Genomic DNA, 27,716 nt, shown 5'->3' with positions numbered 1-27,716 from the left:
AATGCAGTCTCCATGGCAGGCCTTTCATGGAAATCTGGAGCTGTGAACTTGGTGACAGGCTGACACCTCCCAGTGGCACTGGCTGCGTATTTAGTCAAGGGGACTCGCCTCTTCATTGAGGACATGTGCATCATATTAATGGTTAGCTGGTCCAGAGCTATGCTTGATTTAACAAGGGGATGAGTAGAATAAAGAAGTGAGGGAGTCATATGTTCATTGAAAGGTTTTGTAAATGAAAATTTTTTTAATGTTTGCTTTCTATCTCCCTTTGTAGAATGGAAAGGCTATGAGAGAAGGGACACTTGTTTTTTCCCTGCTGTATCCCATGGTACCTAGTAGGACCTAGGGGGTCCTCAAACTTTTTAAACAGGGGGCCAGTTCACTGTCCCTTAGACCGTTGGAGGGCCGGACTATAGTTTAAAAAACAACTATGAACAAATTCCTATGCGCACTGCGGGCCCGGGACAAGTCGGCTGCTAAGCAGGACAGGCAGTGGCACCGGCGGGCTGGATAAATGTCCTCGGCGGGCCGCATGTGGCCCGCGGGCTGTAGTTTGAGGACCCCTGAATATAGTAGGCTTTTAATATTTATAGACTGAATAATTTTTTAAAAAATATATTTTATTGATTTTTTTACAGAGAGGAAGGGAGAGGGAGAGAGAGCCAGAAACATTGATGAGAGAGAAACATCGATCAGCTGCCTCCTGCACACCTCCCACTGGGGATGTGCCTGCAACCAAGGTACATGCCCTTGACCAGAATTGAACCTGGGACCCTTGAGTCCACAGGCCGACGCTCTATCCACTGAGCCAAACCGGTCAGGGCTGAATAATTTTTTCTTAAAGTTCATGCCCAGCTGCTGTGGCTCAGTAGTTGAGTGTCGACCTATGAACCAGGACAGCTCCGTCTGTCTGTCTCTATGAATTTGCTTATTTTGTGTATTTCATGTAATGAAATCATACAATATCTGGCCTTTTGTGTCTGGCTTCTTGATTTAGTGTAATCTTTTCAGGGTTCATTCATGTTGTAGCATGTACTATATCCCTTTTAACAGCTGAATCATATTCTATTGAATGTATACATGTTTCATTTATCTATTCATCAGTTGATGGACCATTGGGTGGTTTCACCATTTGGCTATTAAGAATAGCTGATCTCAACATTCATGTACAAGTTTTTGTGTGGATATTGTTTTATTTCTCTTGGGTATACTTAAGAGTAGAATTGCTAACGTATAATAATTCAGTTTAACTTGATTGACTTTTTTATATTGAGCTATTGTTGGATTCCTGGGATAAATCCCAGATGGTTGTGGGGTACAATTCTTTTAATATGCTGCTGGATTTGGTTTGCTAATATTTGTTGAGGATTTTTTTTCTCCTGTAATCATAAGATTATATTCTTTTTAATCTATTCTGTCAGTCTTTCTTTTAATTGAAAAGTTTAATTCATTTAATTTAACAATTATGCATGAGAATGGACTTATTCTATTTTGCTAATTTTTCCTATATGTCTTACATCTTTTTTGTTCCTCAGATCCGCCATTACTGCTTTCTTTTGTGTTAAGTAGATGTTTTCTAGCATATCATTTTAATTCCCTGTTGTTTCTTTTATTATATACTTTTGAGATATTTTCTTAGTGTCTCCTCTTCCTCCAGTGATCCTTATACAGCTAATTCAACCCTTTGGAATCGCCAATCTAAAGGATTTTGGTGTTGATTCTTTTAGTAAAGACAAAACTTTCCCATAGTGTGAATAACTACTCCCTACTGTATCTATCGTCATCTGAAATCAGATCATCACACCTTATGTTTTCTAAGAGGATGGTGCACATTAAATGTAGTACTTGTCAGGGAGAAGCTAAGCCAGACATGGCCTCAGGAGAGAAGGACCAGAAAGGAAGCCCTTCCGGAGTGGGTAGTGCCTGTGAGTGCGTACAGCGCCACGATGTTTCTTTTTCAGCTCATCCTTGGAATCCCAGAACAGGCCCTAAGTCTTCTCCACATGGCCATTGAGCCCATCTTGGCTGACGGAGCTGTCCTGGACAAAGGCCGGGCCATGTTCTTGGTGGCCAAGTGCCAGGTGGCTTCAGCAGCTTACTATGATCCACCGAACAAAGCAGAAGGTAGGAAGCCGTACAAAGGTTGTTAGGCAATGCTATTGCAGAAAACTTCTAAAATATGGGACCTGGAAAAAGAAAAGACATTAAATTTGGGACAGTATTTAAGTTCTGAGTGTTCACAACTTTATGTTAAAATTTCAGGCAGCATTTAAAGCGCTTTCACATGCATGTTTGTCGTGAAGGCTGAAGGCAAATGAGTGGCTATTTACCCTGTAGAATTAGGCACCGGGCAGGAAGTCAAGACTAAAGACCCTTTATAAAACCTGACTCTAGTGGTTTTTTTCCTCCTCAAAGAGTTGAATATAGAAGTATCTGTACAGCATAGGGAGCATAGTCACTGATACTGCGATAACTGTGGATGGTGCCAAGTGGGTACTGGAAATATCAGGGGCAGCACTTTGTAAAGTAGACGATTGTCTAATCACTATGCTGTACACCTGAAGCCAATACAAAATAATACTGAAAGTAAACTAACTGAAAAATTAAAAGATAAATATGTGTTTAAGAGCTAATAAACACAAAATTTAACGTTTTTTAAAAAGTGTCTGGTACTTGTTAAATCAATAAAAGTAGATATTAAATTTTGGGAACTATGTGAAGTGTTGAGTTAAATGGGTGTGGTATTTCCCCCCTTTTCCATCAGCTCTGGAGGCCGCCATTGAGAATCTCAATGAAGCTAAGAACTATTTTGCCAAGGTCGACTGCAAAGAGCGAATCAGAGATGTCGTTTACTTCCAGGCCCGACTCTACCACACTCTGGGGAAGACCCAGGAGAGAAACCGCTGTGCGATGCTCTTCCGGCAGCTACATCAGGAACTGCCCGCTCACGGGGTGCCCTTGATAAATCACCTCTAGTGAGAATGTCCCTGGGGGCCATGATGCAGAGCACAAGATTTTGGACTTGTTTACACTCGCTCCACATAAATGATGTTTTTTTTGTGTGTGTGTGTGCGTGTTTTAATATATATTTTTTTTTATTTCAGAGAGAGAGAGAGAGAGAGAGAGAGAGAGAGAGAGAGGGAAACATCAGTGATGAGAAAATCATTGATCGGCTGCCTCCTGCACTCCCCACACTGGGGATCGAGCCCACAACCTGACTGGGAATTGAACCGTGACCATAAGTTGATGCTCAACCACTGAGCCATGCTGGTTGGGCTAACTGATGTTTTTTATATCTGTTTTGTCAATAGACTGCATTCGGGCTGGTTTTCTTATTTTGCTGCTAGAATATACATATTTGTTTTGTTCTCCCTTTTCCTTCTGGTAGCAAAGACATCAAATTTTTGTTAATAAACACCTGTTAGTGTAAGTGTTAAAGATTATGTTCTTTCTGGGCGGAATTGCCAATATCTTATTAGAAATTGTGCTATCTCTCCATCATTATGTACATTTGTTTACACATATTCTCAGGCAAAACCCCTTTTGGATACTGGTAGATCTTGTAAAGAGGTCAACACAGGTGTTTCTGTTGCTTGAATTTTCTGAAGCATCCCTGCTTTGTAGGATTGAATGGTGCTTTTGTGGGCCCCTATGTGCTCCTGAATACATGTTGGTCCCTGACTGGAGTTAGGAAGGAAAAGATGTGTTTATAGTTTTTGGACCAATGACAAGCATATTTCATTCACTCTCTTGGTGTTGACTTTCTTATATCTTCTGCCTGGGTATATTTTTTCTATCCTAGCTAATAAAGAGGGAATATGCTAATTGACCCTCATGCCATTGCAAAAGATGGCGGTGCCCACAGCCAATAAGGAGGGATATGCTAATTGACTGTCACACCCTCAAAGATGGCGGCATCCAGTCCCCTCAGCCTCCCAGCCACCCAGGGCTGCCCGAGGCTCAGGTAACCAGGGCCGGCCCAGGCTTGTGCTGCCAGCAGTGGCAGCAGCAGAGATGTGATGTGGTGTCACCTTCCCCTGATCGCCGGGTTGCCTCCCACCCCTGAGGGCTCCCGGGCTGAGGGACCCCGCGCGCCCCCCCCTCCCCCCCCCCCCCCCCCCCCCCCGCTCCAGTGCATGAATTTTCATGCACCAGGCCTCTGGTAACTATATATGAGGGCTGGTGAGCCCTTAAGTCTAGGAATTCATCATGAATAAGATGATTATAAATTAAGAAAGCGTCTGAAGCTCAGAGCTGTGTAGATGCCATCACTCAAACACACAGTGCATCTAATTTACTCAACCCTGTAATTAAGCAGACACTGATCATTGCTCTTTCTGTTCATGAACTTGCTATCCTTGAGTGTTCACAGAAAAGCCCGTTTGAAGTCCAAAACAGCAACAAGACACCAACCGAATTTTGCAGCTTCTATCATTGGTTCTTTCTCTGTTCAATTTAAGCCTTCCGATGGGAAATAATTTATCTCCAAAGCTCTCTGAAGCAGAGTAAAACGACTCCCACTCACTAGAGTGTGTTTGCTGGCCAAAGATGGCTGCTCTGGAAACAAGAGATTCAATGTGGAGATAGAGACATTAATTGGTATGTTGATGTTTAAAAATCTTTCCTTAAATTTGAAGAATTCCTCCTCCCCAGAGGTTACCATAACTATATCAGTTTCTTCTTATTCTTCCAAATATATTCAATTTATTTTTTTTAAAATATATTTTATTGATTTTTTACAGAGAGGAAGGAAGAGGGAGAGAGAGCTGGAAACATCAATCAGCTGCCTCTTGCACACCTCCTACTGGGGATGTGCCCGCAAGCAAGGTACATACCCTTGACCGGAATCGAACCTGGGACCTTTCAGTCCACAGGCTGATGCTCTATCCACTGAGCCAAACCAGTTAGGGCTATTCAATGTATTTAAACATTGATTAGATCCTCCCAATCTAAGAAGTGATCTTAATCCCTCTGCCTCAGTGTAAGAAGGTCCAAGAGGTGTGGCAAGGTTGCTCAGCTGACCCTTCAGGTATGCAGCCAACCTGACCAGGACTGGCTACATCATTTGTGGGGCCCAATGCAAAGTAAAAATACAGGGCCTATATATTAAGCAGAGCCTTAATACAGAATGCAAAGGGCTCTTAATGCACAGAGCCCTGTGCAAATGCAGTTTGCATGCCCGACTCTGCTCTCGGATTGCTCGTTCATCCTGGCAGGATGGAATCCAAAGCTAATATCAAGAGGCCATGGCTCCCTGTCATCTGTGACTTAGATTTGTTGTCAGGGCCTACAGTGGGTTAAAAGGAAAGTTGGAAACATCAGTGATCCCCAAACTCAGAACATGTCTGGGTTACAGCTAATTAGCTTTTTTTTTTTTTTCCTGGTGGGGGAAGTAAGAGTCAGACTGGTATAATTAGGGGTATAAAAATTGATGATTTGCTTAAATGGGGGAAAGGATTTGGTGAGGAGGAAATTGCAGCTAAGTAGCCAGTGGGCATTTGGTTTATAAGGGATCTCAGGATGTATTCTCAAAGGGGAGGAGAAGAAAGGTGTGACCAGACCCAGTGGCTTGGCATGGTGGGATTTCTACCCAGCAGATTTGGTGTTGAGTGTTTCCAGCCATGGGGCAGTGGGAACAAATAGCTTGACACTTACGGAGCGCACTATTGTAAGTTACTTAGGGTTTTTTTGTTTTTTTTTTTAAATAAATCTTTATTCAGATTATTACAATTATTTCTCCTTTTTCCCCCCATAGCTCCCCTCCACCCATTTCCCACCCCACCTTCTGCCCTTACCTCCCCCCCACTGTCCTCATCCATGGGTGTATGATTTTTGTCCAGTCTCTTCATGAACCCCCCCATACCCCTTTCCCCCTGAGAATTATCAGTCCACTCCCTTTCTATGCCCCTGATTCTATTATATTCACCAGATTATTCTGTCCCTCAGGTTTTTAATTCACTTGATTTTTAGGTTCACTTGTTTTTTGTTTTTTTTTAAAATATATTTTATTGCTTTTTTACAGAGAGGAAGGGAGAGGGATAGAGAGTTAGAAACATCGATGAGAGAGAAACATCGATTAGCTGCCTCCTGCACACCCCTGACTGGGGATGTGCCCGCAACCAAGGTACATGCCCTTGACTGGAATCGAACCTGGGACCCTTCAGTCCGTAGGCTGACGCTCTATCCACTGAGCCAAACCAGTTAGGGCGGTTCACTTGTTGATAGATATGTATTTGTTGTTCATAATTTTTATCTTTACTTTTTTCTTCTTCCTCTTCTTTAAGAATACCTTTCAGCATTTCATATAATACTGGTTTGGTGGTGATGAACTCCTTTAGCTTTTTCTTGTCTGTGAAACTCTTTATCTGCCCTTCAATTTTGAATGATAGCTTTGCTGGGTAGAGTAATCTTGGTTGTAGGTTCTTGCTATTCATCACATTGAAAATTTCTTGCCTCTCCCGTCTGGCCTGCATAGTTTCTGTTGAAAAGTCAGCTGACAGTCGTATGGGTGCTCCCTTGTAGGTAACTAACTGTTTTTCTCTTGCTGCTTTTAATATTCTCTCTTTGTCTTTTGCTCTTGGCATTTTAATTATGATGTGTCTTGGTGTGGTCCTCTTTGGATTCCTTTTGTTTGGGGTTCTGTGGGCTTCCTGGACTTGTAAGTCTATTTCTTTCACCAGGTGGGGGAAGTTTTCGGTCATTATTTCTTCAAATAGGTTTTCAGTATCTTGCTCTCTCTCTTCTTCTGGCACCCCTATAATTCTGATGTTGGTACGCTTGAAGTAGTCCCAGAGTCCTCTTACATTATCTTCAACTTTTTGGATTTTTTTTTTTTGCTTTTTGCTTTTTCGGTTGAGTGTTTTTTGCTTCTTTGTAATTCAATTCTTTGACTTGATTTTTGTGTTCCTCTTGTCTGTTTTTGGGTCTCTGTATAATATTTTTTATTTCAGTCAGTGTATGTTTAATTTCTAGTTGGTCCTTTTTCATATCTTCGAGGGTCTCGTTATATTTATCGGCCTTTTCTAGGATATTCTTAAAAAGCCTTATAACCGTGGTTTTGAATTCTATATCCAGTCGTTTGTTTTCCTCCATTTCTTTCGTTTGTGATCTGATTCTTTGACGCCGCATTTTCATTGCTTCCCTGAGTTGGTAAGGTAGATTTGTGTGCTAGGTTTCCTATATGGCCCAGTGGGTCTGCCTCCCCAGTTAACCTGAGGTGGACACTCTTGGTGCACCCCTTTGTGGACTGTGTGTACAGCCTTGTTGTAATTAAGTCTTGATTGTTGTTGGTATCACTGGGAAGAATTGACCTCCAGGCCAGTTGGCTGTAAGGATCAGCTGTGTCTATGGTGGGAGAAGTTCAGTGCTGGAGACAGCCTTATAGGATTAGACTTGCCAAATTGCAATAGCCTCTGTGCTCAGCTTGGATGGGGTGGAGTCTCAGTCTTGGCTTCCCGTCAGCCTTGCCCTTGCGCGCACGTGCGTGCCTTCAGACCTCTGCCTTCCCGGCTCCCGAGTCTCCGCCCGAGAGTCCAGACTCCCCCCACAAGAGCGTGGGTCCCCAGGGGCTCACCTGGAACTGGGGTTCACTGCAGTCAGAACTGGGGCTCAGTGCATTCAGGAGCCTCTGACTCCCTTCCACTAGGGAAAGCCTGTGGCAACCTCCGCAGCCTTTGTGATGTTTCTAACTCTCTCCCTTCCACTCTGTAAAAAATCAATAAAATATATTTAAAAAAAAAAATTTGTCCTGATGTTTTTGGTGGTTACACTGATTTTGTTCTTTCTCATAGTACACCTATGACAAATGAAGAACTTAGTCTATGCCTCCGCTGACTTCCCCTTTTATACTGTTGTTTGTGTCTGGGACTAACAAACATACCAACCTCACTGCCTGCTGGGTTTAAACTTCTCAGGGTCTTTTTTTTTGGCCAGCATTTTTCTATGTCCTGTTGACTGGGGAAGAATTCAGTGCATAATGGTGTGACTTATGTCTCTACCTGGATGTTCAAGGTTTGGGAGGTGGAACCTTCAGTGAACAACACAATTAGAATACCGAACAGTTCAGGAAGGAGAGGACAGAGCCTTGGCAGGAGCTCTGCCTAATGGGTGAGATCCTTTAAAGTCTTACTTTTCAGCACCTCCTCAGGAACTATCCAAGTTTTCTTAAGAAGAAGATTCGGATGCTTTGATTATTTTCTTGGCACTCTTGTCAAGGCAACAAGCTCTGTTTGCCTAGCATAGTTTTTTTCTGGTGTTCCTGGAGGGGAAGCCTCAAAAAGCAAAGCCAATTCTTATTCTCCTGTTGCTGAGAAGAATGTGGTTTTTGAGTGGGATGATTCTTATCACAAGAGGGGCTTAATGTCAATGAAAGACCCTTGTGATGTTCTCTGCCAGTTGTTCTAATTCACTTTAATAAGAAAGGCACACGGTTGATGGGGCTTTTGCTCTCTGCCAAATGTTTTTGAGTGTTTATATGCCAGGCACTGAGCTATGATCTTTACGCACACCATTGTATTTACACCCCAAGCCCAGCCTGTGCCCTAGGTTTATTATCCCCATTTGACAGCTGATGAAACCAGTCACATGTCCAAGGCCACAGAGCTGATAACTATCAAAGCTGGGTTCTGAACTAGGTCTGCATGACTCCACACTGTTTTCAACCACAAAGCTGAATGTAAACAAATGAATCAGCTGTAGTACCTATTTTTATTCCAGGAATTTATAGCTCTATTGGCAAGTCAGAATGCATTAGTGAAAAGTAAACAGTAGCCCAGCCAGCGTGGCTCAGTGATTGAGCATCGACCTATGAACCAGGATGTCACAGTTCGATTCCCAGTCAGGGCACATGACCGGGTTGCAGGCTCGATCCTCAGTGGGGGCTTGCAGGAGGCAGCTGATCAATGATTCCCTCTCATCATTGATGTTTCTATCTCTCCTTGTCCCTTCCTCTCTGAAATCAATAAAAAAATATATATATTTAAAAAGTAAAGAATCATGACAGGGTAGTTGAGCATCAAATAAATGGTACAGTCCTTGCTATAGGAGATCAGAGAGGAGAGGACAAGGAGGGCCCGGGTCACAGCATTTAAGGAAATTCTTCCAGAAGTTGATTTTGGGCTAGAGTTTAGATTTGAATGGACTCTTTTTTACCTTTCTCACATAATTGGCTTCTAACTTTCACAGCTGTACGTACTAGTATAACTAAGTTTCTGCCTGTTTGCTAGTTTAATAAAACACAGGCAATTCAGTAACACAATGTAAACACACAGAATTGTATATTTTAACATGTAACAGGAAAAGGCATCAACCAGTATCTATTTTGGTTTCTTTAGTAAAGCAGGGGTTAAATCTGGCATTCAACAAGTTTTCATGGGGCCTATTAGCTCAGAAGGGTTTATACATTTTAAGTGTTTGAAAAAACAATATTTTGTGATCTGAAAATTATGTGAAATTCAACTTTCAGTGTTGTAAATAAAGTTTCATTGGAACACAGCCACACACATTCATTTTCTTTTGTCTAGGGCTGCTAGAATGGCTGAGTTTTTGCCAACAGACACATGGTCTGCAAAGCCTAAAATATTTGCTGGCCCTTTACAGAAGAAGTTTGCTGACCTCTGTCACAAAGTTAGACATATTCAGAATATTCCCTGTCAGCCTCAATACATATTTTGGGAGAAGAAAATAGGAAAATACAGAATTATGCATTCACCATTCAGAGTTGACAACATTTTGCTATTTGCTTCAAATCCATTTATAAGTAAAAGGCATAAAACTTTACAACATTCATCAAATGACTGTGACACGTTTCATTGATCTACTCCCCTGATGATCAGTTAGGATGTTTGTTCCCAGGTGTGTCTCTCTCTCTCTCTCTCTCTCTCTCTCTCTCTCTCTCTCTCTCATTTCAGGGAGGAAAGGAGAGGGATAGAAACATCAATGATGAGAGAAATATCAATGATTGATAGGCTGCCTCCTGCACGCCCCCCACTGGGGATCCAGCATATGCCCTGACACATGCCCTGAAGGGGAACCCAGCCTTGACCTCCTGGTTCATAGGTCAACCACTGAGCCACGCTCGCTGGGCCCCAGGTCTTTTCTATTCCCAACAAACGCTTGCATGCCCAATAACATCAGGAGGGATGTTCATCTAATGGAACGCTCTACATTGTTTGTAAGCGCCCGGGGAGCCTGGAAATACCAGACAAGCTAAACGTCCTGCAAATCCACTCAGTTGACAAGAGGACTTTGAACCTTTCATTAATTTGGCTCGACTCCCTTTTAAACTCTTGATTCCTCTTTTGCTTGCTTGGCAGGGTCTGTGAGACACGCCCTCCGTAATTCTCGGTTCAGGACGGGGTTTCCCCAACCACCCAAGGCGGGAAGGTCTGGCAGTCCTTGATGTCTTTCCCTCCCCTCTCCCGGCAGCGCTGATACCCAGCTGGGACCCTAAACACACACTTATTAAGGGTCAGGAAAGTAGGACGCTGAAAGGGGTGGCCGTTTGGGAAGAATGTTTTCCATACAAAGCATCTAAGCAGTCTTCGGAAAAAGCCAGACTTCATTGGTTTCGTGTAGTTTGGTACATCCAGGTAGAGTGGGGGGTGGGGAAGGTACACGATCCCCCAGCATTTAGGACGGGCCCTGAGCAGTGACGGGGGGTGGAGGGGAAGTGGGTGTGGAAGGGGGTTCCCCCAAATGGGTGTCCCGCAGCCTCGGGAAACTTTCTGGGGCTCAGCCGCCACCCTGCAGTTCCCTCGTGTGGCTAAACAAAACTAAACCAACCTCCCGAAGGGTGCCGCGGCCGCCACGCGGAGAACCGGGGCAGGTGCGCGCGGCGGGCGGGGCCTAAGTTGCAGCGTAGCCTCCCGCGCTCGTGCCCTCGGTGGGTCTCCCCCACCCTCCTTGGTCCGCGGCCTCCTCCCACCCCTTCCCGGCCCGGCCGCAACCCCCTCCTTTTCTTATTCTTTCCGCCTCGCTGCTACTTTCCTCTCTGCGGGCTCCCGCCTCCTCGCCCTCCCCCGCGCTGGGCCAAACGGCGGGGACGCGCCGAGAGCGGCGGGCGCGGGCGGGTTTCCAGCGGCCCCGGCCAATCCCCGCGCAGCCCGGGGCGGCGTCGCGCCCGTGCAGGGACCGGGGCGGCTCCTCCCGCCTCCGCCCCCCGCGCGCCTGCTGGAGCAGCGCAGAGCCGAGCAGAGCCCAGCCGAGCCAGGGGTGCGGAGCGCGGGAGGCGGCGGCGGCCTTGGCGGCGGCGGCAGCAGTGGCGACGCGGAGCTCAGGTGAGCTGGCGGGAGCCGGGTAGCGAGCGGGGGACGCAGCCACCGCAACCCCGGCCCCTTCGGCGCCCTCGGCCTCGGGGCGGGGCGACCACTGCCAGGATTGCAGACAAAGCCCTGAGGTCGGCCCCAGGTCCCCTCCGCTAAGGGGACCCCACGTGCGCTGTCTCACGCCCCGCCACGTGGGGGCGAGGTCCCCGGCGCCCCTTCCTCCGCATCCTCTGAGTGCCGGGGCCTCGGGGTGGCCTCTCGGCGGCGGGACAGCGCCCTGCCCGGTGTAGCAGGGGCGGTCCCGGAGTTTGGAACCGAGGTCCCCGGGGCCCGAGGCAGCCTAGGCCCACCGCCTCGCGTTTGACAGGTGTGGGTAGCTGGAGCGCGCAGGGAAGGAGAGGGCCCACGGAATTGGAGCACCCCACCCCCGCACCCCGCTAGTCCTGGGGGCAAACGCCGGCCCTGGGAAGTTGGACACCTGGCAGCACGACCCTAGGGTAGCAGTTGTGGGGCCGGGACCGTTGCCTCTCTTGTCGGCCCTTTGTCCCCGCCCCCCTCCTCAAGTCTCTAGGCTGGAACCTCACAGCCTTGGTCCTTTTGACCTAAATTCACCTCGGGGCCGCAGCACGCTAGCTGTGCGTGCAGAGAGGTGCCTTCACCGGCATCCTCTGCTTGACTCTGAGGACGCGGGGATGCCGGGCTCAGCCCACAACACTGGGTCTTGATGCCTGGGTTGCCACCCGCTCCAGCCTTGACCTTTTCCTGGCTCCCTATCTCCTGCACTGCCTAGTTTGGGAAGTAGGGTGTTTTCACATCTTTGCCAGCCATCTGGCTGCTCTCAGTTGGTGCTGAAGAGGATGCACTTCAGCCCCTCCTATGTCCCCCATAAGGTTGGGGCAGGAGGGTGGAGTTTGGGTGGGCAAGAGAGGAGCATGCTGGCCTCAGGGTGGGACATGCAGTGTCCACCTGCTTGGAGGGAACTTTTGCCGTCCTCAGTCTGGTAGTCCCCACAGTCCTAGGGATAGAAACTTCTTGTGCCCTAGAGCGGTGCAGTCAGTTACTACTCCCCTCTCCTGGCTCTGCTTGCCCTCCAGTGAAGAAGATAGCTCTGTGTCCTCACAGGCATCCTTGTTCCTAGGGGGAGGCAGGGCCATAGGAAGGGGAGGGCTTTGGGAGAGCTAGACCCCTTCTCCAAGCCACCCCACAAAAACATGCAATTTGAGAATAAACAGTGTATGTGCTATGCAAATGCAGCTTCTTGCTGAGCCTGGACCCTCCATTTAGATTGCTCTCTTAAACCCTTTCTATATAGAAAGCAGCCATTTGCAGAGAGCACACGACACATTTTAAAATAAAAAACGGCCACCATTTGATGAGCTCCTAAGTACTCTACTGTGTGTTATTTACATTATCTCATTTAATGTCTAAAAGTATCCTATGAGACTTGAGATTTTTATCCCCATTGTAGAGATGAGAAGATTGAGGCTTGACATAATCCTGCAGTGTTGCTAGGAGTTTATGGAGGGGCTCAGAGAGGTTAAGTAACTTGCCCAGGGTTACACAGTGAACCCAGATATGTCAGGTCCTAGAACCTTTGTACTTGATCACCTGTTCTAGAGCAGGGCCTCTTGTAAGGCCACCCTCAGCTTCTCGAGGAGTCCAGATTTGTTTACTAAACCAGCCTGTGAGGACACAGATCCAAGCAGGCCTGGTGGTGATGCTGATCAGCTTAGGCTTGTCTTTTTTCCCCCAGGTTGTTAATGGTCTGGTAGCCTAATATATTTACTAATAACTGCAGGTCTCATCAGGGGTGGTCCCAACTTCCCGGCCAGTGTTTGGGAAAGTGTGGGGCGAGTTTTGGTTTCAAAATGATGCTCACCATGCCTGGCTTTGGGGAGCAGGAGCCAGGGATGCCAAATGTCCTCCAAGCAGGCCAGATGTTTGGCAGACATGAAGAATTGCCCTGTCTTAAACGCCAGGAGTACCCTGTTGAGAAATTCCTGGAGGAATAAGTGTTATGGGAATGAAGGGAGCAGAGGGCAGTGGGGGTTCTGGAGAAATCCCTTCTGCCTGGTGTCAGTCCAGGAGGCTCCCTGAAGGAGGTGTCATTTGTGCAGAGTCTTGAAGAACGGACTGAAGAGTGGAGTTTGGATGGGAGGAGGAGGGGAGGGAGATAGGACAGCATAACCCAGCCCCTAGGAAAACTTTCTGCCGTCTCCTTCATGGGCTGGTGGGTGGGGAGGCACCTCCCTCAGGAGGAGGGGATGGATGGGCCAGGTGGGGTGGGCCAAGCCTATTTTCTTGGCATTTGAACTCAAATTTTAACATGGACCACACAGTTTCCCGTATCCCACCACGAACCCATTTTATGGAGGGGTTCGGTGAAGCTCAGTAACTTGTTTGGGGTCACTGGAGACCTTCTCCCTGGCATGCCTTCTTCTTGTGGTGATGGGTAGCATATGGTTCCCATTTCCTTTCCCGATCCTGGAGATTTGGGGCAAACGCTATTTCAGATTTTCCTTTGGGTCAGAGGGCCTTGGATTGCTATTTTTTTGCAGATGTTTTGCTTTCCCAGTAGCTCCTCTCTTCGGACCGGGTTAGAGAGGCCTGACTCCACGGGCTGCAGGAGGCTTTGCCTGCGTTTCTGTGCCATCTTTCCTCGAAGTTGAGAACATTTCCTTATGGAATGGGCTTTTCTTCTTTTGGGCGGTGCTTGTTACCCCACTGACCTGATAATAATAGGGGGCCTTTTGTGTCTGGCTTCTTTCATGCAGCATAATATTTTCAAGGTTCCTACAAATCGTAGAATATATCAGTGCTTTCTTTTTATGGCTGAGCAATACTCCAGTGTGTGGATAGACCACATTTTGTTTCTCCATTCATCTGTGGCTGGACACTTCGTTTTTTTTCTACCATGAGGGCTTCTTAAGGCCACTTTATTCCTCTGCCTCTGCAGCCCCCAATTAATAAACCTCTGGGCATAGGACATTATTTTGTCATTCCATTTGCAGAGAGAGGGTGATAGAAGAAAGATTTTCTGAAATCAATTGGGGATCAGCTTCCTGGAACCAGGTTTTTGGGACTACCTTAATTTCATCCCCACCTGCTCTTCCTCAGGAATCCTAGCTCCCTTCTAAGCCCATCACCCCCAGGGGCAGTGCACAAGTATTACATAAGTATGATTTTTAGGGAGTCCTTTTTTAAAAAATTTTATTTTTATTGATTTTGGAGAGTTAGGAAGAGGAGGTGAGAGATACAAACATCAATGATGAGAGAGAATCATTGATCAGCTGCCTTCTGCATGCTCCCTACTGGGGATTGAGCCCACAACCAGGGCATGTACCCTGATCAGGAATTGAACCTTGACCTCCTGGTTCATGAGTCAGTGCTCAACCACTGAGCCATGTCAGCCAAGCTTCAGGGAGTCTCAATGTCATTTAGGTCTATTCTTTTCAGCCACCATGATATGTCAAGTGTAGGCCCCCAAGTAATTTCACTGGTGTATATTTTGGGACACTTTTTCCAGGTAAGTAAATACACAAGTAAAGAAAGATCTGGGCAAACGCTATTTCAGATTTTCCTTTGGTAGACCGTGCCCTAACGCAGCGGCCAGGGGTGGAGTCACCTCAGTCTCTCTTGATGCCCATTCAAGCAGCTGAGCATCCTGAAAACGGAGTTGGAAAAGCCCAGAAAAGACCAGCCCCTCCACCCCTCCCACTCTTTGGGGCCTTGACTGTGAGCCAAGCTGTGTGCTGGGCACTTTCATATAGACCAGGGGTGGGGAACCTCTTTTCTGCCAAGGGCCATTTGGATATTTATAACGTCATTTGCGGGCCATACAAAATTATCAACTTAAAAGTCAGTCTGCTATATTTGGTCAAACATTTAATTAACTCACCCCTAATGCCTGGGCAGGGCCAGACCACATGATTTGCGGGGCCGGACGTTCCCCACGCCTGATATAGAAGATCGACTGGACAGCTACCCTCAAGGTAGGCCGTGCTAGCTCCATTTTACAGATGAGAAAATCAAGGCTCAGGTCCCCGGGGATCTGTATGGTTTCCTGACAGGCTCTCTTGACCTGGTCATGCTGGCAAAGGTTGCCCATTTTCTCACGGAGTGGACGTCGCCTCCTCCAGGAAGTTATGCATAGAGATAATTTCCGAATGGTTTTGCTCTCTGAAAAAATAAGAGTTTGAATGAGTAGTTTTTTTTCCTTCTTCCCTGATTGGATCCCTTCCTCAACAAAACGAAAAAAAAAAAAAAAAAAAAAAAGGCATATTTAAAAGGAGGTGAGTGGGTGAGTCTTCGCAGGGAAGACCAACCCCCTGCTCTGGCATTCCCTGCTGGGTGATGCTAATGACCAAAATGAGGAAGGAATGATTTTCGCCACTGATGTTTTCAGTTTCAACGTGTTTGTGTTTGTAGTGTTGCCAATGAATTTTTTGTATTCCATTATGAAACATTTTAAGCACAGAGAAAAGCCAGAGTTTTGTGTTGTTGACTGGCTTGTGTTTTTGGAAGGCTAGAAGGAGGCTCGGTAGTTGATGGAAAGAGGGCAGAACGGGGTACTGGCGCTGAAACTGGTGAGCTTCACTGAACCAACCAACACTTTTGGGGGCTGGTGACCAGCTCTGCCCTGGGAACTGAGGAAGGTGGGGGCTTGGTCTCTGTCCCCAAGGAGCTCCCAGGTGAGTGGTCTGAACTGCTGGGGAGTCCTTTGGAAGAGATAACGGAGTCCAGCATTTTCCATTTTGAAAAGGAGAGAAAGAAAATTCCAAGAGTCTGTGGCCCCCCCCCACCCCTCCCCATCCTGAAAGCTGCTGGGAAACTATTTTTATGTTGTCTGTTTTTATCCTGTTGGCTTCTGTAAATAGTGGCGAGATGGCAGTGGGAGAAACATGCTAATTGCAAATTTAAGGGGAGAGAAGGATTGTCCCCTAAGGAAATGGGAGGTAGGGGTGCTGCGAGGCCGAAGTCTTGGTGGCTGGGACACAAGGTAGGAAGCAAGTGGGCGGGAAGGGGCATTGTGGGTGGTGCCTGAGATAAGCCTTTGCTGCCGGAGTTTAAATGGGGAACCGGTGGTTTGAGTGGGGGGCAGGGTGTTGGGGGAAGGACACCTCCCTTATGCTTTCTTAAAGGTACTTTGGGATTTTACCTTCAGTACCTCTGATGGAAATTTTCATTTAGATTCATCCCAGACAGTTCTCCCACCCTTTAGGTCCAGGGGTGGTAGACAGGGTTCTGGACCCCAGAACCACTCCCAGCCCCTCTTTGCCCCTGGTTGGGGTTGCTTTGTGCTGGAGGCTGGGAAAGGAGAGAGGAGAAGCTAGATTGAACATCACCCCCAAAAGCAGGGAAGAGGGAGGGAGGAGGGCCATGGGTGGCAGGATGCTGATGCCTGTGGATTCTGAGTTGGCCCCCTCTATCTCTGATTTGCTAAGCTGCAGCATGTTAGAGTTGAAGTATTTGTCTTCTCATTACAAATTGCAATTCCAGTTTCCCTGCCTCTTGTTTTGGGCCAGTGAAAGATTGGGAGGGATTCAATGAGAGAAGAAAAGGGAGGGAGGGAGGGAGGGAGGGAGGAGGGAGATGATTCCTACCTCCCTTTTCCAAATACCCCCACCCCACCCCACATTCATACTTCCTCACTCTTCAAGGCCACCAGTACACACCTGTCTTAAGACAGCTGAACTTCTTGCGCCGTAAGCATCCAGGGCTGCAGGGAACTAGGGCTTCAGGGGTCAGGACACCTGGTTCTTGTTCGGGCCCAGCCCAGAACCTGCTCAGCCGCCTCGGAGAGGTCATTTCACCTTCCTGGGTCGCAGCAACCCCGTCTGCAGCCCTGGCGTGCTGATTCTGAAAGCTGAGAGAGCGTGCAGATTCTTATGACACAAATGAGCAAGGATGCGACATGATATTGTAATTACATTTATTTTGTGAGAAAGTGATGCCTGTGGACAACAGAGGGGAAGACGCAGAGTTTAGTTAGTGTGGTGGGATTAGAGATAAAACATTTTTCTTTTAATATAAATGAAAACCAATTGAGGGGCTTGAACTTGATAGCCACTGAAGTGCTTTCTTGGCAACAGCTTCCGTTTGGGGAGCACATACTGTGTGCAGGGGCCTGTGTCCTGGGTGAGGTGGGTATTGTCCCCAAGGTCACATGACTTAGGAGAGGGCTTGTGCTGCACCTGGTCACAAAGTTCTACCTCTCCAGGAGCCTTTGATTTCTCCCAAAGCACTGTGTGATTGTGGGCAAGTCACTCCGACTCTCTGTGCCTCAGTCCCATCACCAGTGAAATAGGCATGATACAGTACCGAACTCATAAAGTTGTTGTGACGATTAAATGAGATGATACACGCACCTGGCGCTTGGCAGGCACTCAGGAAGGCAGCCATGACTGTTACTGCATCCACAACCACCGTAGCAGCTGCCACAGTGCTGCAGCTCTTGTGTTGGAAAGTGCTGGTTGGTTTCTTCTCTTCACTCTGTCCTGTTCATCAGTCCTTCCCCATCCTTGATTTTATTTTTATTTTTATTTTTTAAGATTAAAGAGAGAGAGGAAGAGAGAGAGAGAGAGACTTTGGAACTACTGGTTGAGGCGAAGGCTGTCTTGCAGCTGCCTGGCAATTTGGCCTGGTTGGGAGCCTTAAGGTGTAGAGAACTGATTGATCATCTGGCAGGGAGCTTAGTAAAGAAGCTTGGTTTTAAAAAAGAAAGAAAGAAAGAGAGATGTTTTAATCCTCACCCAAGGATATGTTTTCTTATTGATTTTAGAGGGAGAGAGGGAGAGAAACATGGATGTGAGAGAGAAACATCGATCCATTGCATCCCCAATGGGGGATTGAACCTGCAACCTTTTGGTATATGGGATAATGCTGCAACCAACGGAGCCACCTGGCCGGGCTGTGAAGAAGCTTTCCTGTCAATCCTCCCTGTGTCACCTGTCAGTCAGGATACTTGGTTGTAAGTGACAGAAAACCGATCCCAAACTAACCTACGCAAAAAATGGGAGTGTATTGATTCATGTAGTTAAAAACTCCTGTGGTATATGGGCTTCAGGCATGGCTGGATCCAGGTACCCAAACAATGTCTCCTGTCTCAGTTCTTCTCTATCTGTTGCCTCTCTTCCCTCTCAGTCAACTTCGTTCTAAGGCCAGGTTCTCCTCAACCCCTGAAACTCTAGACGTATATCCTCTTTGTGCTAAGTTCCACAGAAAGAGACATTCTTTTTGTTAATATTTCTACAAAAACCTTAAAATTGGACTTGGTAGACTGACTTGGATCACACAGCTGCTCTTGAATCAGTCACTTGACCAGAGCAGTTGATGCCCAGTTGACCAGGCTTGAGTCACACGGGAACCACTGAAGCTGATGCTGCAGACAAGTCCAGGGAGTCACCTTTCACACGGAAGGATGGGTTTCCAGACAGAAGTCAGGCCAGTTATCAGACTAAAGGAGCACAGGCCAGCTGAAGAAAGCTTCTGACTTTCTGAGTGGCCTTGGGATGCATGAAACAAGCAATGACCTCTAGCCAATATTTATTGAGTGCCAATGATAATCTAGAAAGTTTTAGAACATGGAGTTCATCAATAAACAAGAAAGGCGAAGCCACAGATCTCCTAAGCCAGTGGTCGGCAAACTCATTAGTCAACAGAGCCAAGTATCAACAGTACAGCGATTGAAATTTCTTCTGAGAGCCAAATTTTTTAAACTTAAACTTCTTCTAACGCCACTTCTTCAAAATAGACGCGCCCAGGCCGTGGTATTTTGTGGAAGAGCCACACTCAAGGGGCCAAAGAGCCGCTTGTGGCTGGTGAGCCGCAGTTTGCCGACTACGGTCCTAAGGGAAGTCAGATCAGTGTCTCCGTGCCCAGATCCTGTGCATTTCTTTCCGAGCACCGTGAGACGCTGTGCTCGGCTCTCTCCCCTCACACAGGCCGTGTCTCAGGAAGGCAGAAGACTGGGCTCCCCTGAGTAGAGATTTTGGCCCAGCCTGGGCACAATATGTGGACATTGCAAGACAGCACCAGTAATTTTCAGTCCCTTCCTGAAAAACTCAGATCAATTTTAGCTCTGCCTAGTACCTCTGTGTGACTTTGGGCAAATCATTATACTTTCTGGGCCTTCATTTCTCTTTAGTGAGATGAAATGGTTGGAGCAGGTGACCACCGATCCCTGGTCTGGGAGGCAACTAATCAATACCTCTTTCACATAGATGTTTCTCTCGTCTCTCTCTCTCTCTCTCACCCTCTCCCTTCCTCTATGTCTAAAATCAAATTTAAAAAAGAAAGTATGTCTGTTTTATTTGTCCAACACATAGTAGGTCCTCAATAATTACTTGATGAAAGAACACATCGGTGAGGACCTCCCTGGGCCTCAGTTTCCCCACATGAGAGAGGTTATGGCTAGCCATGCCTGCTATCCCAGGAAGGATGTCACCCCTGGCTTTGGGGACCCTGCACTGTGTGTGTGTGTGTGTGTGTGTGTGTGTGTGTGTGTGTGTGTGTCTCCAGCAAGACCTTGGCACACTCACTGGCTACTTGCTGCGTTGTGGCTCCCGTGGTGGCCTCTGCCTTTGGTGAACAGGTGCAGGTTGGAAACGGCTCCAGGAAATGGGAATGTGCTTCCTCGAGGCCTGTGCCACTTGGCTTCCTGGCAGAGGAAGGAGCGCTTCCCTTCATCCTGGCCCTGAGCCTGGCTTCATCTGCTCCAGGAAGGGTCTGGTTGCTCAATTGTGCTGCCCTCTGAGAGGGAAGGGGAGCTCGGGGCTGCCAGCCAAGGGAGGTGGGGAAGGCCTTCGGGGCTGGGGGAAGGACGCAGGGTTGGGCCAGGAGGCTCAGGGGAGAGGCCTCTTGGCATTTTGTCCAACCTTAGCATCTATGCAGAGAGGTCCTCTTACTCTGGGGCCCTGAAATTGAATGCTTAGCAGTCCCTCCCTCTCCCCCACAGGGGCCCTGGGAGGGTTACATGACCCTGGCAGAGCCATTCGTCTTGTGTGGTGCATGTAAGTGCTCATCTGGATGTTAGCTATTGCTGTTGTTATGCAAACCATTGTCTTTGTGTACTTTTTCCTCTTTGGGAGTGTGTTGATAGGTTCCATCCAATTCTCCCAGGGCCTGAGACCTTACAGGGTTTGTGACCTCCACTCTTGCAGGGGTCTGTGGCAGAAGTTCCTGTTCTTCTCAGGCTGAATGTCCAAGCCCTTGCCTGCCAGGCCTCACTGCAGACCAGTGGCCTCCAGGTGGCCTTGAGATCTGAGACCCAGACACACCTGCCCTGCAGCACGCAGGCGCCCAGTCAATCCCGGCCAGTGTATATCTCTTCTTCTCCCTCCTCCAGACCTCAATGGCCAAGGCCAAGGCTAGGCCAGGTGCCAGCTTGTCAGGGAGACTGATTAAAAGCAGCTTTTCCGGGGGGTGCGGGTCGGGGGAGGTTTGGTGTCCTTGGTCTGGAGTGGCAATCAATAAGCAATTGTTTTTCTCTTGGCAAGAAAAACAAATCTCCATTAATGTTCTCAGGTGCTGCCAGGCTCGCTTTCTTTTCAGGAACTCTGCAGCCCTGGCAGAGGTGGCCATGGGTGGGAGGACGGGCCACAAGGCCAGGGCTCTGGAAGCCACACAAGAGCAGGCTGGCCCTCGCTGGTTTGGCTCAGTGGGTAGAGCATCAGCCTGAGGACTAAGGGTCCTGGGTTCGATTTCAGTCAAGGGCACATGCCCGGGTTGTGCACTGGATCCCCAGTGGGGGGCACGCAGGAGGCAGCTGATCAGTGATTCTCATCATTGATGTTTCTGTCTCTCCCTCTCCCTTCCTCTCTGAAATCATCAATAAAAATATATATTTTTTAAAAAGAGCAGGCTGGTCTCTTGGACATCAGTACCTCATAGGAACATTCTGGAACACAGCCTGGCAGGTAGTAAGCATTGAATAGGCATTTGTGGAAATAACAGCTTTGTGATCACTTGACCATGTACCAGGCAGGATATTGAGTGAAGGTTCATGTAATAGTCCTCATGACTATTGGGTGAGTGCCCATTTTATAGGCAAGAACACTGAGGCTGAGGGAGGCTACGTCACTTGTCCATGGCAAGCTCAAGCAGGTGAACTTCAGGGGCCCTGCTTTTCCCCTCCTGGGAGACAGGGACCGTGAAAGGGATATGTAATGTAATAGCAGAGGGGTCACAGAGAACATTGAACCTGGGTTTTATTCTTCAACTGATAGAGAAGCCAAGACAGGACCACAGTTAAGACTTCTTTCTCAGATATTCTGATACACTCTCCCCCTCTCTCACCCCACAGATAGCCTTATCCTCCTAAGTCCTATCATGGCTACAGTTACCTTCTTTCCAATTTTTACTTTTAAAGGTACATACAGTAACAAGTAAGCCCTCCCACCTAGTTTCCCCACTTCTGTAAACCAGTGGAGGCCACTGTTAATCATTTTCTCGTATCACTTTCCAGAAAAATGCTGTGCGCATGCAATCACGAACGCATGCATGGCCTTTCCCCTTACACCAGCAGCAGCGTACTAAGGTGCTGGTTTTCCCCCTGTAATAAGTGGTGTGTCTTGGAGCTGATTCATATTAGGATGTGTAGGGACACCTCTTTTAAAAGAAAAGCATGGTTTTCTCCTGGGGTATGTGCACCTCATTTTCCTTTTATTTACTCAGTCCCCTGTGGATGGCCCTTTCAAACCACACTACCAAAATCATCTCATTTTTTATGTGTGTGAGATTGCCTATAGAGAAATACTCGGGTGCGGAATTGCTAAGTCAAAGGTCTGCATTTGGGATTTTGCTAAATATTGGTGAATTTCTCTTTGTAAGGATAGTGCCAATTCATACTCCCTGTAGCCTCACCGAAATAGTATGTATTATATTTTTTGTCCTGGTCTATCCCATAGTTGGAAAAAGTGGTTTTCATTGCAGTTTTACTATTATTTCCTTTTTAAATTTTCACCGAGGATATTTTTCTCCATTGGTTTTTAGGCAGTAAAAGGTAGGGGGAGAGACAGAGAGAGAAACATAGATTTGAGAGAGACACATGGATTGGTTGCCTCCCGACCGGGGCTGGGGATCAAGCCTACAACCGAGGTACATGCCCTTGACTGGAATTGAACCTGTGACCCTTCAGTCTGCAGGCTGACGCTCTAACCACTGAGAAAAACTGGCTAGGGTTTATTTTCTTGATTTTGTTAAAACATACATAACAGAAAATTTACAATTTTAATCATTTTTCACATATATAATTCAGTGGTTTTAGTTAAATTCACAATGTTGTGCAACCATCATCACTACTTCTAGAATTTTTATATCACCTCAAACAGAAATTCTGTACCCCATAAACAATGATTCCCTGTTCCCCACTCCACCAGCCTCTGCTAACCTCTATTCCACTTTCTGTCTCTATGAATTTGCCTACTCTTGGTATCTCATGTAAGTGAAATCATACAGTGTTTGTCTTTTAATATCTAGCTTGTTTCACTTAGCACATGTCAGAACTTCATTCCTTCTTTATGGCTGAATAATATTGCATTGTACGGTTAGACCACATTTCTCTTTATCCATCATCAGTTGACGAACACTTGGGTTGTTTCCACTTTTTGGCTATTGTGAACAATGCTGCTGTGAACAGGAGTGTCTGTGTATCTGTCTGAATCCCTGCTTTCAATTCTTTTGGGTATATACTTAGGGCAGTGGTCGGCAAACGCATTAGTCAACAGAGCAGCAAACCGCAGCTCGCGTGCCGCATGTGGCTTGCGAGCCGCAGTTTGCCGACCACTGACTTAGGGGAAGACTTGCTGGGTCATGCGGTAATTCTATATTTAACATTTTGAGGACCCACCAAACCATTCATGGAAGTTTGAATTTGTAATTCTCCTAACAGCAGCCAAGCATTTTGTCACATCATTGGGTTTTTGTTGTTCTTTTACTGTGAACTCTGTATTCATGAATTGTGCCCGTGTCCAGGCTGGGACACATGGGTATTTCCTCAATGCTGACCCATGGTCTTTCCTCACTGCACGAGAGCAGGGAGCCCATCTGCCTCCATCACTATCTAAATGGGCTGACATAGAAGCTGTTCCTGAAATGCTTCTTTTAGGACTGTCCCAGGAGGCCACGTGACATTTCTCTGCCCCTCTTCCACTTCCTCCAGGGAGCACTGGCTTTCTGCTCCCATATGTACCCTCCTCTTTATCCTCTCACTGCCATCAAGAGATAATCCTATCTAATAAAAGAGTAATATGCAGATTGACCATCACCCCAACACACAAGATGGCTGCCCCCATGTGGACACAAGATGGCTGCCACAAGATGGACAGCAGGGGAGGGCAGTTGGGGGGGACCAGGCTGGCAGAGGAGGGAAGTTGTGGGCGATCAAGCCTGCAGGGAAGGGCAGTTGGGGGAGACCCAGGCCTGCAGGGGAGAGCAGTTGGGGGGGGACCAGGCCTGCAAGGGAAGGCAGTTAGGGGTGACCAGGCCTGCAGGGGAGGACAGTTAGGGGCAAACAGGCTGGCAGGGGAGCAGTTAGGCATCAATCAGGCTGGCAGGGGAGTGGTTAGGGGGTGATCAGGCTGGCAGGCAGAAGCAGTTAGGGGCAATCAGGAAGGCAGGCAGGCGAGCAGTTGGGAGCCAGCAGTCCTGGATTGTGAGAGGGATGTCCGGCTGCCCATTTAGGCCCGATCCTACTAGAATTGAGTTGGACATCCCTCGAGGGGTCCCAGATTGGAGAGGGTGCAGGCTGGGCTGAGGGACACCTCCCCCCCCCCCCCCCGTGCATGAATTTCGTGCACCGGGCCTCTAGTTTATTCATAACATCTCTCCACTCAGCACCTTTGTAATATGGTGATCAGCTCGAGGCTGCCACCATTCACATCTGGGGAGGTACTCCCCGAGTTTTAGCAGCACCTGTGACAATTGTCCAGCAGAATTGGTTGAGCACAGGAACCAAAGTTTAATAATCTTCCATCCCAGAGACGGAAGGAATTGACAATCTTAAGGGAGTGCATTGGTCTTTTTTAAAAATTAACCATGTAAAAATATACAAGGCAGTGGCATTTAGTACATTCACAATCTATCTAGTTCCAGAACATTTTCATCACCCCAAAAGGAAACCCTGTCCCGGTTGGCAGTCACTCCCATTCTGCCCAACACCTCCCCAGTCCTGGGCAGCCACTAATCTACTTTCTGTCTCTGTGGATTTGCCTATTCTAGGAGTTTTGTATAAATAGAATCATACAGATGTGACCTTTGGGTCTGGCTTCCTTCACTTAGCATGATGACTTGGAAGTGCATGTTGATTGTAGCACATGCCAGGGTTTCATTCCTTTTTAGGCCCGAGTCATATTGCATTGTGTGGCTGGGTCCTATTGTGCTTATCCGTTCATCTGTTGATGGACCTGGAGGTTGTATACCTCGGAACAGATTTGCTAGGTCATGTGGTAATTCTCTGTTTAATTTTTTGAGGAACCACCAAGCTATTTTGATATCAATGTTCTTGACCTTATGTTTGCCTTACATCTGACAGGCACCAGCTGGGGCCTGAACTAGGAAAACAGCGCCTGGCTCCTTAGGTAACACAAACTGCGCCAGCTCACACTGTCTGGGCACCCATCCTTTGTCTCATGTGACCCCCTGACCCCCACTTCTTGGTTGAGGATCATTGGCCAGGAGACTCAGCTGCTGTGTACATGGGCTTTGCATTAGGAGACCTTGGACAAAATCCCTTTCCTGCTCTCAAGCCTCAGTTTCGCCTTTTACAGTGTGGGGCTGTGACAGCAAACCAACAACCTAGTATGCTTGGGAGATTATGCTGGTGTGCAGATGTTTGTAAACTGTAAAGTGCTGTTTGAATCATCCCCATGGTGACGTGATGCAGCCTGGAGGTGTTCAATTTGGCCTACCCAGCATTCAAAAATGTTTGAAATAATTGCTAATTTAAAAAAAAATCGTGAGATCTCATCTAACATGCTGGGTTGAGGGCTTTTTTGGAAGAAAAAAAGGGGGAAAACCAGGCAGTACTAGATTCCTACTTAGCAATAGCTGGCTAGAGCTGGAAATAGCTGCCCCTCTGTAGGGGACCTGCGTGCTCTATTTTGGGGTTTTCTCATACTTGGTTCCTTCTGAAATTGAGTTTGGAATTCTTTTTTTTTTCTTTTTAATTATCACCCGAGGATATGTTTTTATTGCTTTTTAGAGAGAGAGGAACATGGATTGGTTGTCTTCCTGTACATGCCCAGACCGGGGATTGTACCCGCAACCTAGGTGTGTGCCCTGACCAAGAATCAAACTCACAACCTTTTGGTGTATGGGTTGACATTCCAATTAACTGAGCCACCTGGCCAGGGTGAGTTTGGAATTCTTGTTTTATGTGTGAGGAGGGGCTTTTAAAACAAGGAAGTGTGGAGTATTCATTTCTGTGTAGACTCAGATCAGGTTTTGCAAGATTTTTCCTAGGATGTCAAACCAGGCCCAGCCTGGGCCAGCAGCAGGGTGGGCGCTGACCCTTCCTCTCTCTGCAGGTGACACCACTGCTCATGGGACTGCCCCGGAGTGTCCTCGTCAGATGAGGTCTGCGCATGCACCATGTCATCATGTGTCTCTAGTCAGCCCAGCAGTGACCGGGCCGCCCCCCAGGATGAGCTGGGGGGCGGGAGCAGCAGCAGCAGCAGCAGCGAAGGCCAGAAGCCTTGCGAGGCCCTGCGGGGCCTCTCGTCCCTGAGCATCCGACTGGGCATGGAGTCCTTCATCGTGGTCACCGAGTGCGAGCCGGACTGTGCTGTGGACCACGGCCTGGCCCAGGACCCGCTCCTGGAGGCTGATGGCCCAGAAGTCCCCCTCGACACTGGGTCCCAGGCCCGACCCCACCTCTCCAGTCGCAAGCTATCCCTGCAGGAGCGGTCCCAGCTGGATGTGAATGGCCGCTGCATCCACCCAGCCCAACCCTCCTCACCTGTGGGCTCCCCACAGTCCTCGCCACGGCTGCCCCGGCGGCCCACGGTGGAGTCCCGCCACGTCTCCATCACTGGTATGCAGGTGCGTGAGCAACAGCTGGGCCAGGGGTCTCCATGTTAGATCGGCTCCCCCAGAACATTCCCAGTGCACCCAACTGACTGGGGAGGTGACCCCGGAAAACCCAGGTGGGGAGGGAAGTGAGAGGGAAGGAAGTCAGCTGAGGATGCAGTTATGGAGCTGGTTACCAGTGGGGAACATGGGAGACAGGGGAACTAAGTCTGAGTTATCCTGAGGGCAGGGTAGCGAGGCCGGGTGGGTGACCTGCCCTGAGTGAGCAGAGCATCTGGGGGCCAGAGAGAGCCTCTCACAAAGAGATGCATGTGCTGGTGGTTGGAAATTGTGTGTGGGGCGTCTGAACTTGGGGTGGAGGTCCCTGAGAGGCCTCATGGCCTTACAGCCTGGCCCCCTGGCTGGGTGGTTTGCCTGCGCCAGGCATTGTGCCCAACACTGTGTGTGCATTTCTCATTTGATCATTGCTGTGAACTTCTGGGAGGTAGATCAGGACTCAGATCCCCACCAGGTTCACGGGGCCCTGCGTGATCTGCCCCATCTCTTCTCCTGCCCCACCTCCTGCCTTTCTGCTGGCTACTCACAGACCTCCATCCATGCTCACTTCCTTACGTTCTTTAGATAGCCAAGCTCATTCCCTTCCTTAGGCCCATCCTTTGCCTATCTCCTCTCTTGGAACTTCTCCCGTCTTTGCAAGGTCACCTCCATCTGACATCCAAATCTCTACTCAAATGACCCCTCTGAAAGGCCTCTGGGACTACCCTCTCTAAGCAGCCTGTCCTTTTGCCCTGTTGACTCATCACCATTATGTCTTGTGTTTGTTTAGTTGCTTATTGCCTGTCTTCCCCGCAGCTAGAATGTAAGCTCCATAGGGACGGTCTTGTTCCCCATTGTGTCCCCAGCTGCTCACTTCACACAGTGCCTGGCATGTAGCAGGAGCTTGAAAATGTTTGTTGAATGAATGAATGGATGAATGAATGAATGAATTTAATTGGGAGAAACCTGGAAATCAGGAATGGCTTTTATAAAGGGGCTAATATTGAACTACATTTTGAGGGCCATCACCCCAATCAAGATCACAGGCTTTGCCAGCACACCCAGCAATGTGTTCCTCCCCCCACTTCACTTTCCCACATAATCACTGACCTGGTGTTTTTTGTGTTGTTTTTTTAAATATATTTTTATTTCAGAGAGGAAGGGAGCGGGAGAGAGAGATAGAAACATCAATGATGAAAGAGAGTCATTGATTGGCTGCCTCCTACATGGCCCCTATTGGGGATCGAGCCCACAAGCAACCCAGGCATGTGCCCTTGACCGGAATCAAACCAAGGACCCTTCAGTCCACAGGCTGACGCTCTATCTACTGAGCCAAACCGAGCCAAACCAGCTAGGGCCCACTGACCTGGTTTTTATCATCGTAGATTA

At 47.9% G+C, this 27,716-nt stretch overlaps 2 protein-coding genes across 10 annotated transcripts in view; both read left to right on the top strand.

Annotated features, from left to right (window-relative positions):
- Positions 1-3,744, top strand: part of ANAPC5 (anaphase promoting complex subunit 5) — a 32,344-nt gene extending 28,600 nt beyond the window's left edge. The window contains exons 16-17 of one of the 2 annotated variants that reach the window (XM_080650632.1): positions 1,962-2,124; positions 2,765-3,744. In XM_080650632.1, coding sequence (XP_080506758.1) covers positions 1,962-2,124; positions 2,765-2,976 — 375 coding nt within the window. In that variant the 3' untranslated portion in view covers positions 2,977-3,744. The remainder of the gene's footprint in view (positions 1-1,961; positions 2,125-2,764) is intronic. The other variant, XM_080650633.1, reaches the window with a different exon arrangement.
- A 7,371-nt stretch (positions 3,745-11,115) lies between these two features.
- CAMKK2 (calcium/calmodulin dependent protein kinase kinase 2) overlaps positions 11,116-27,716 on the top strand; it is a 45,722-nt gene continuing 29,121 nt past the window's right edge. For 6 of the 8 annotated variants that reach the window (XR_013959576.1, XR_013959577.1, XM_080650643.1 and 3 more), the window contains exons 1-3: positions 11,116-11,276; positions 15,180-15,256; positions 25,790-26,303. Coding sequence is in view for 6 of the 8 variants with exons in the window: in XM_080650643.1 (XP_080506769.1) it covers positions 25,854-26,303 (450 nt within the window). In the remaining 2 variants the exon portion in view is untranslated. The remainder of the gene's footprint in view (positions 11,277-15,179; positions 15,257-25,789; positions 26,304-27,716) is intronic. The other 2 variants (XM_080650644.1, XM_080650640.1) reach the window with 1 other exon arrangement.

This window comes from Plecotus auritus (assembly GCF_963455305.1).
Source record: "Plecotus auritus genome assembly, chromosome: 13".
Classification (NCBI taxonomy): Eukaryota; Metazoa; Chordata; class Mammalia; order Chiroptera; family Vespertilionidae; genus Plecotus; species Plecotus auritus.
Note: the sequence above shows the minus strand (reverse complement) of the source record. Positions and strands in the feature narration are given on the sequence as shown.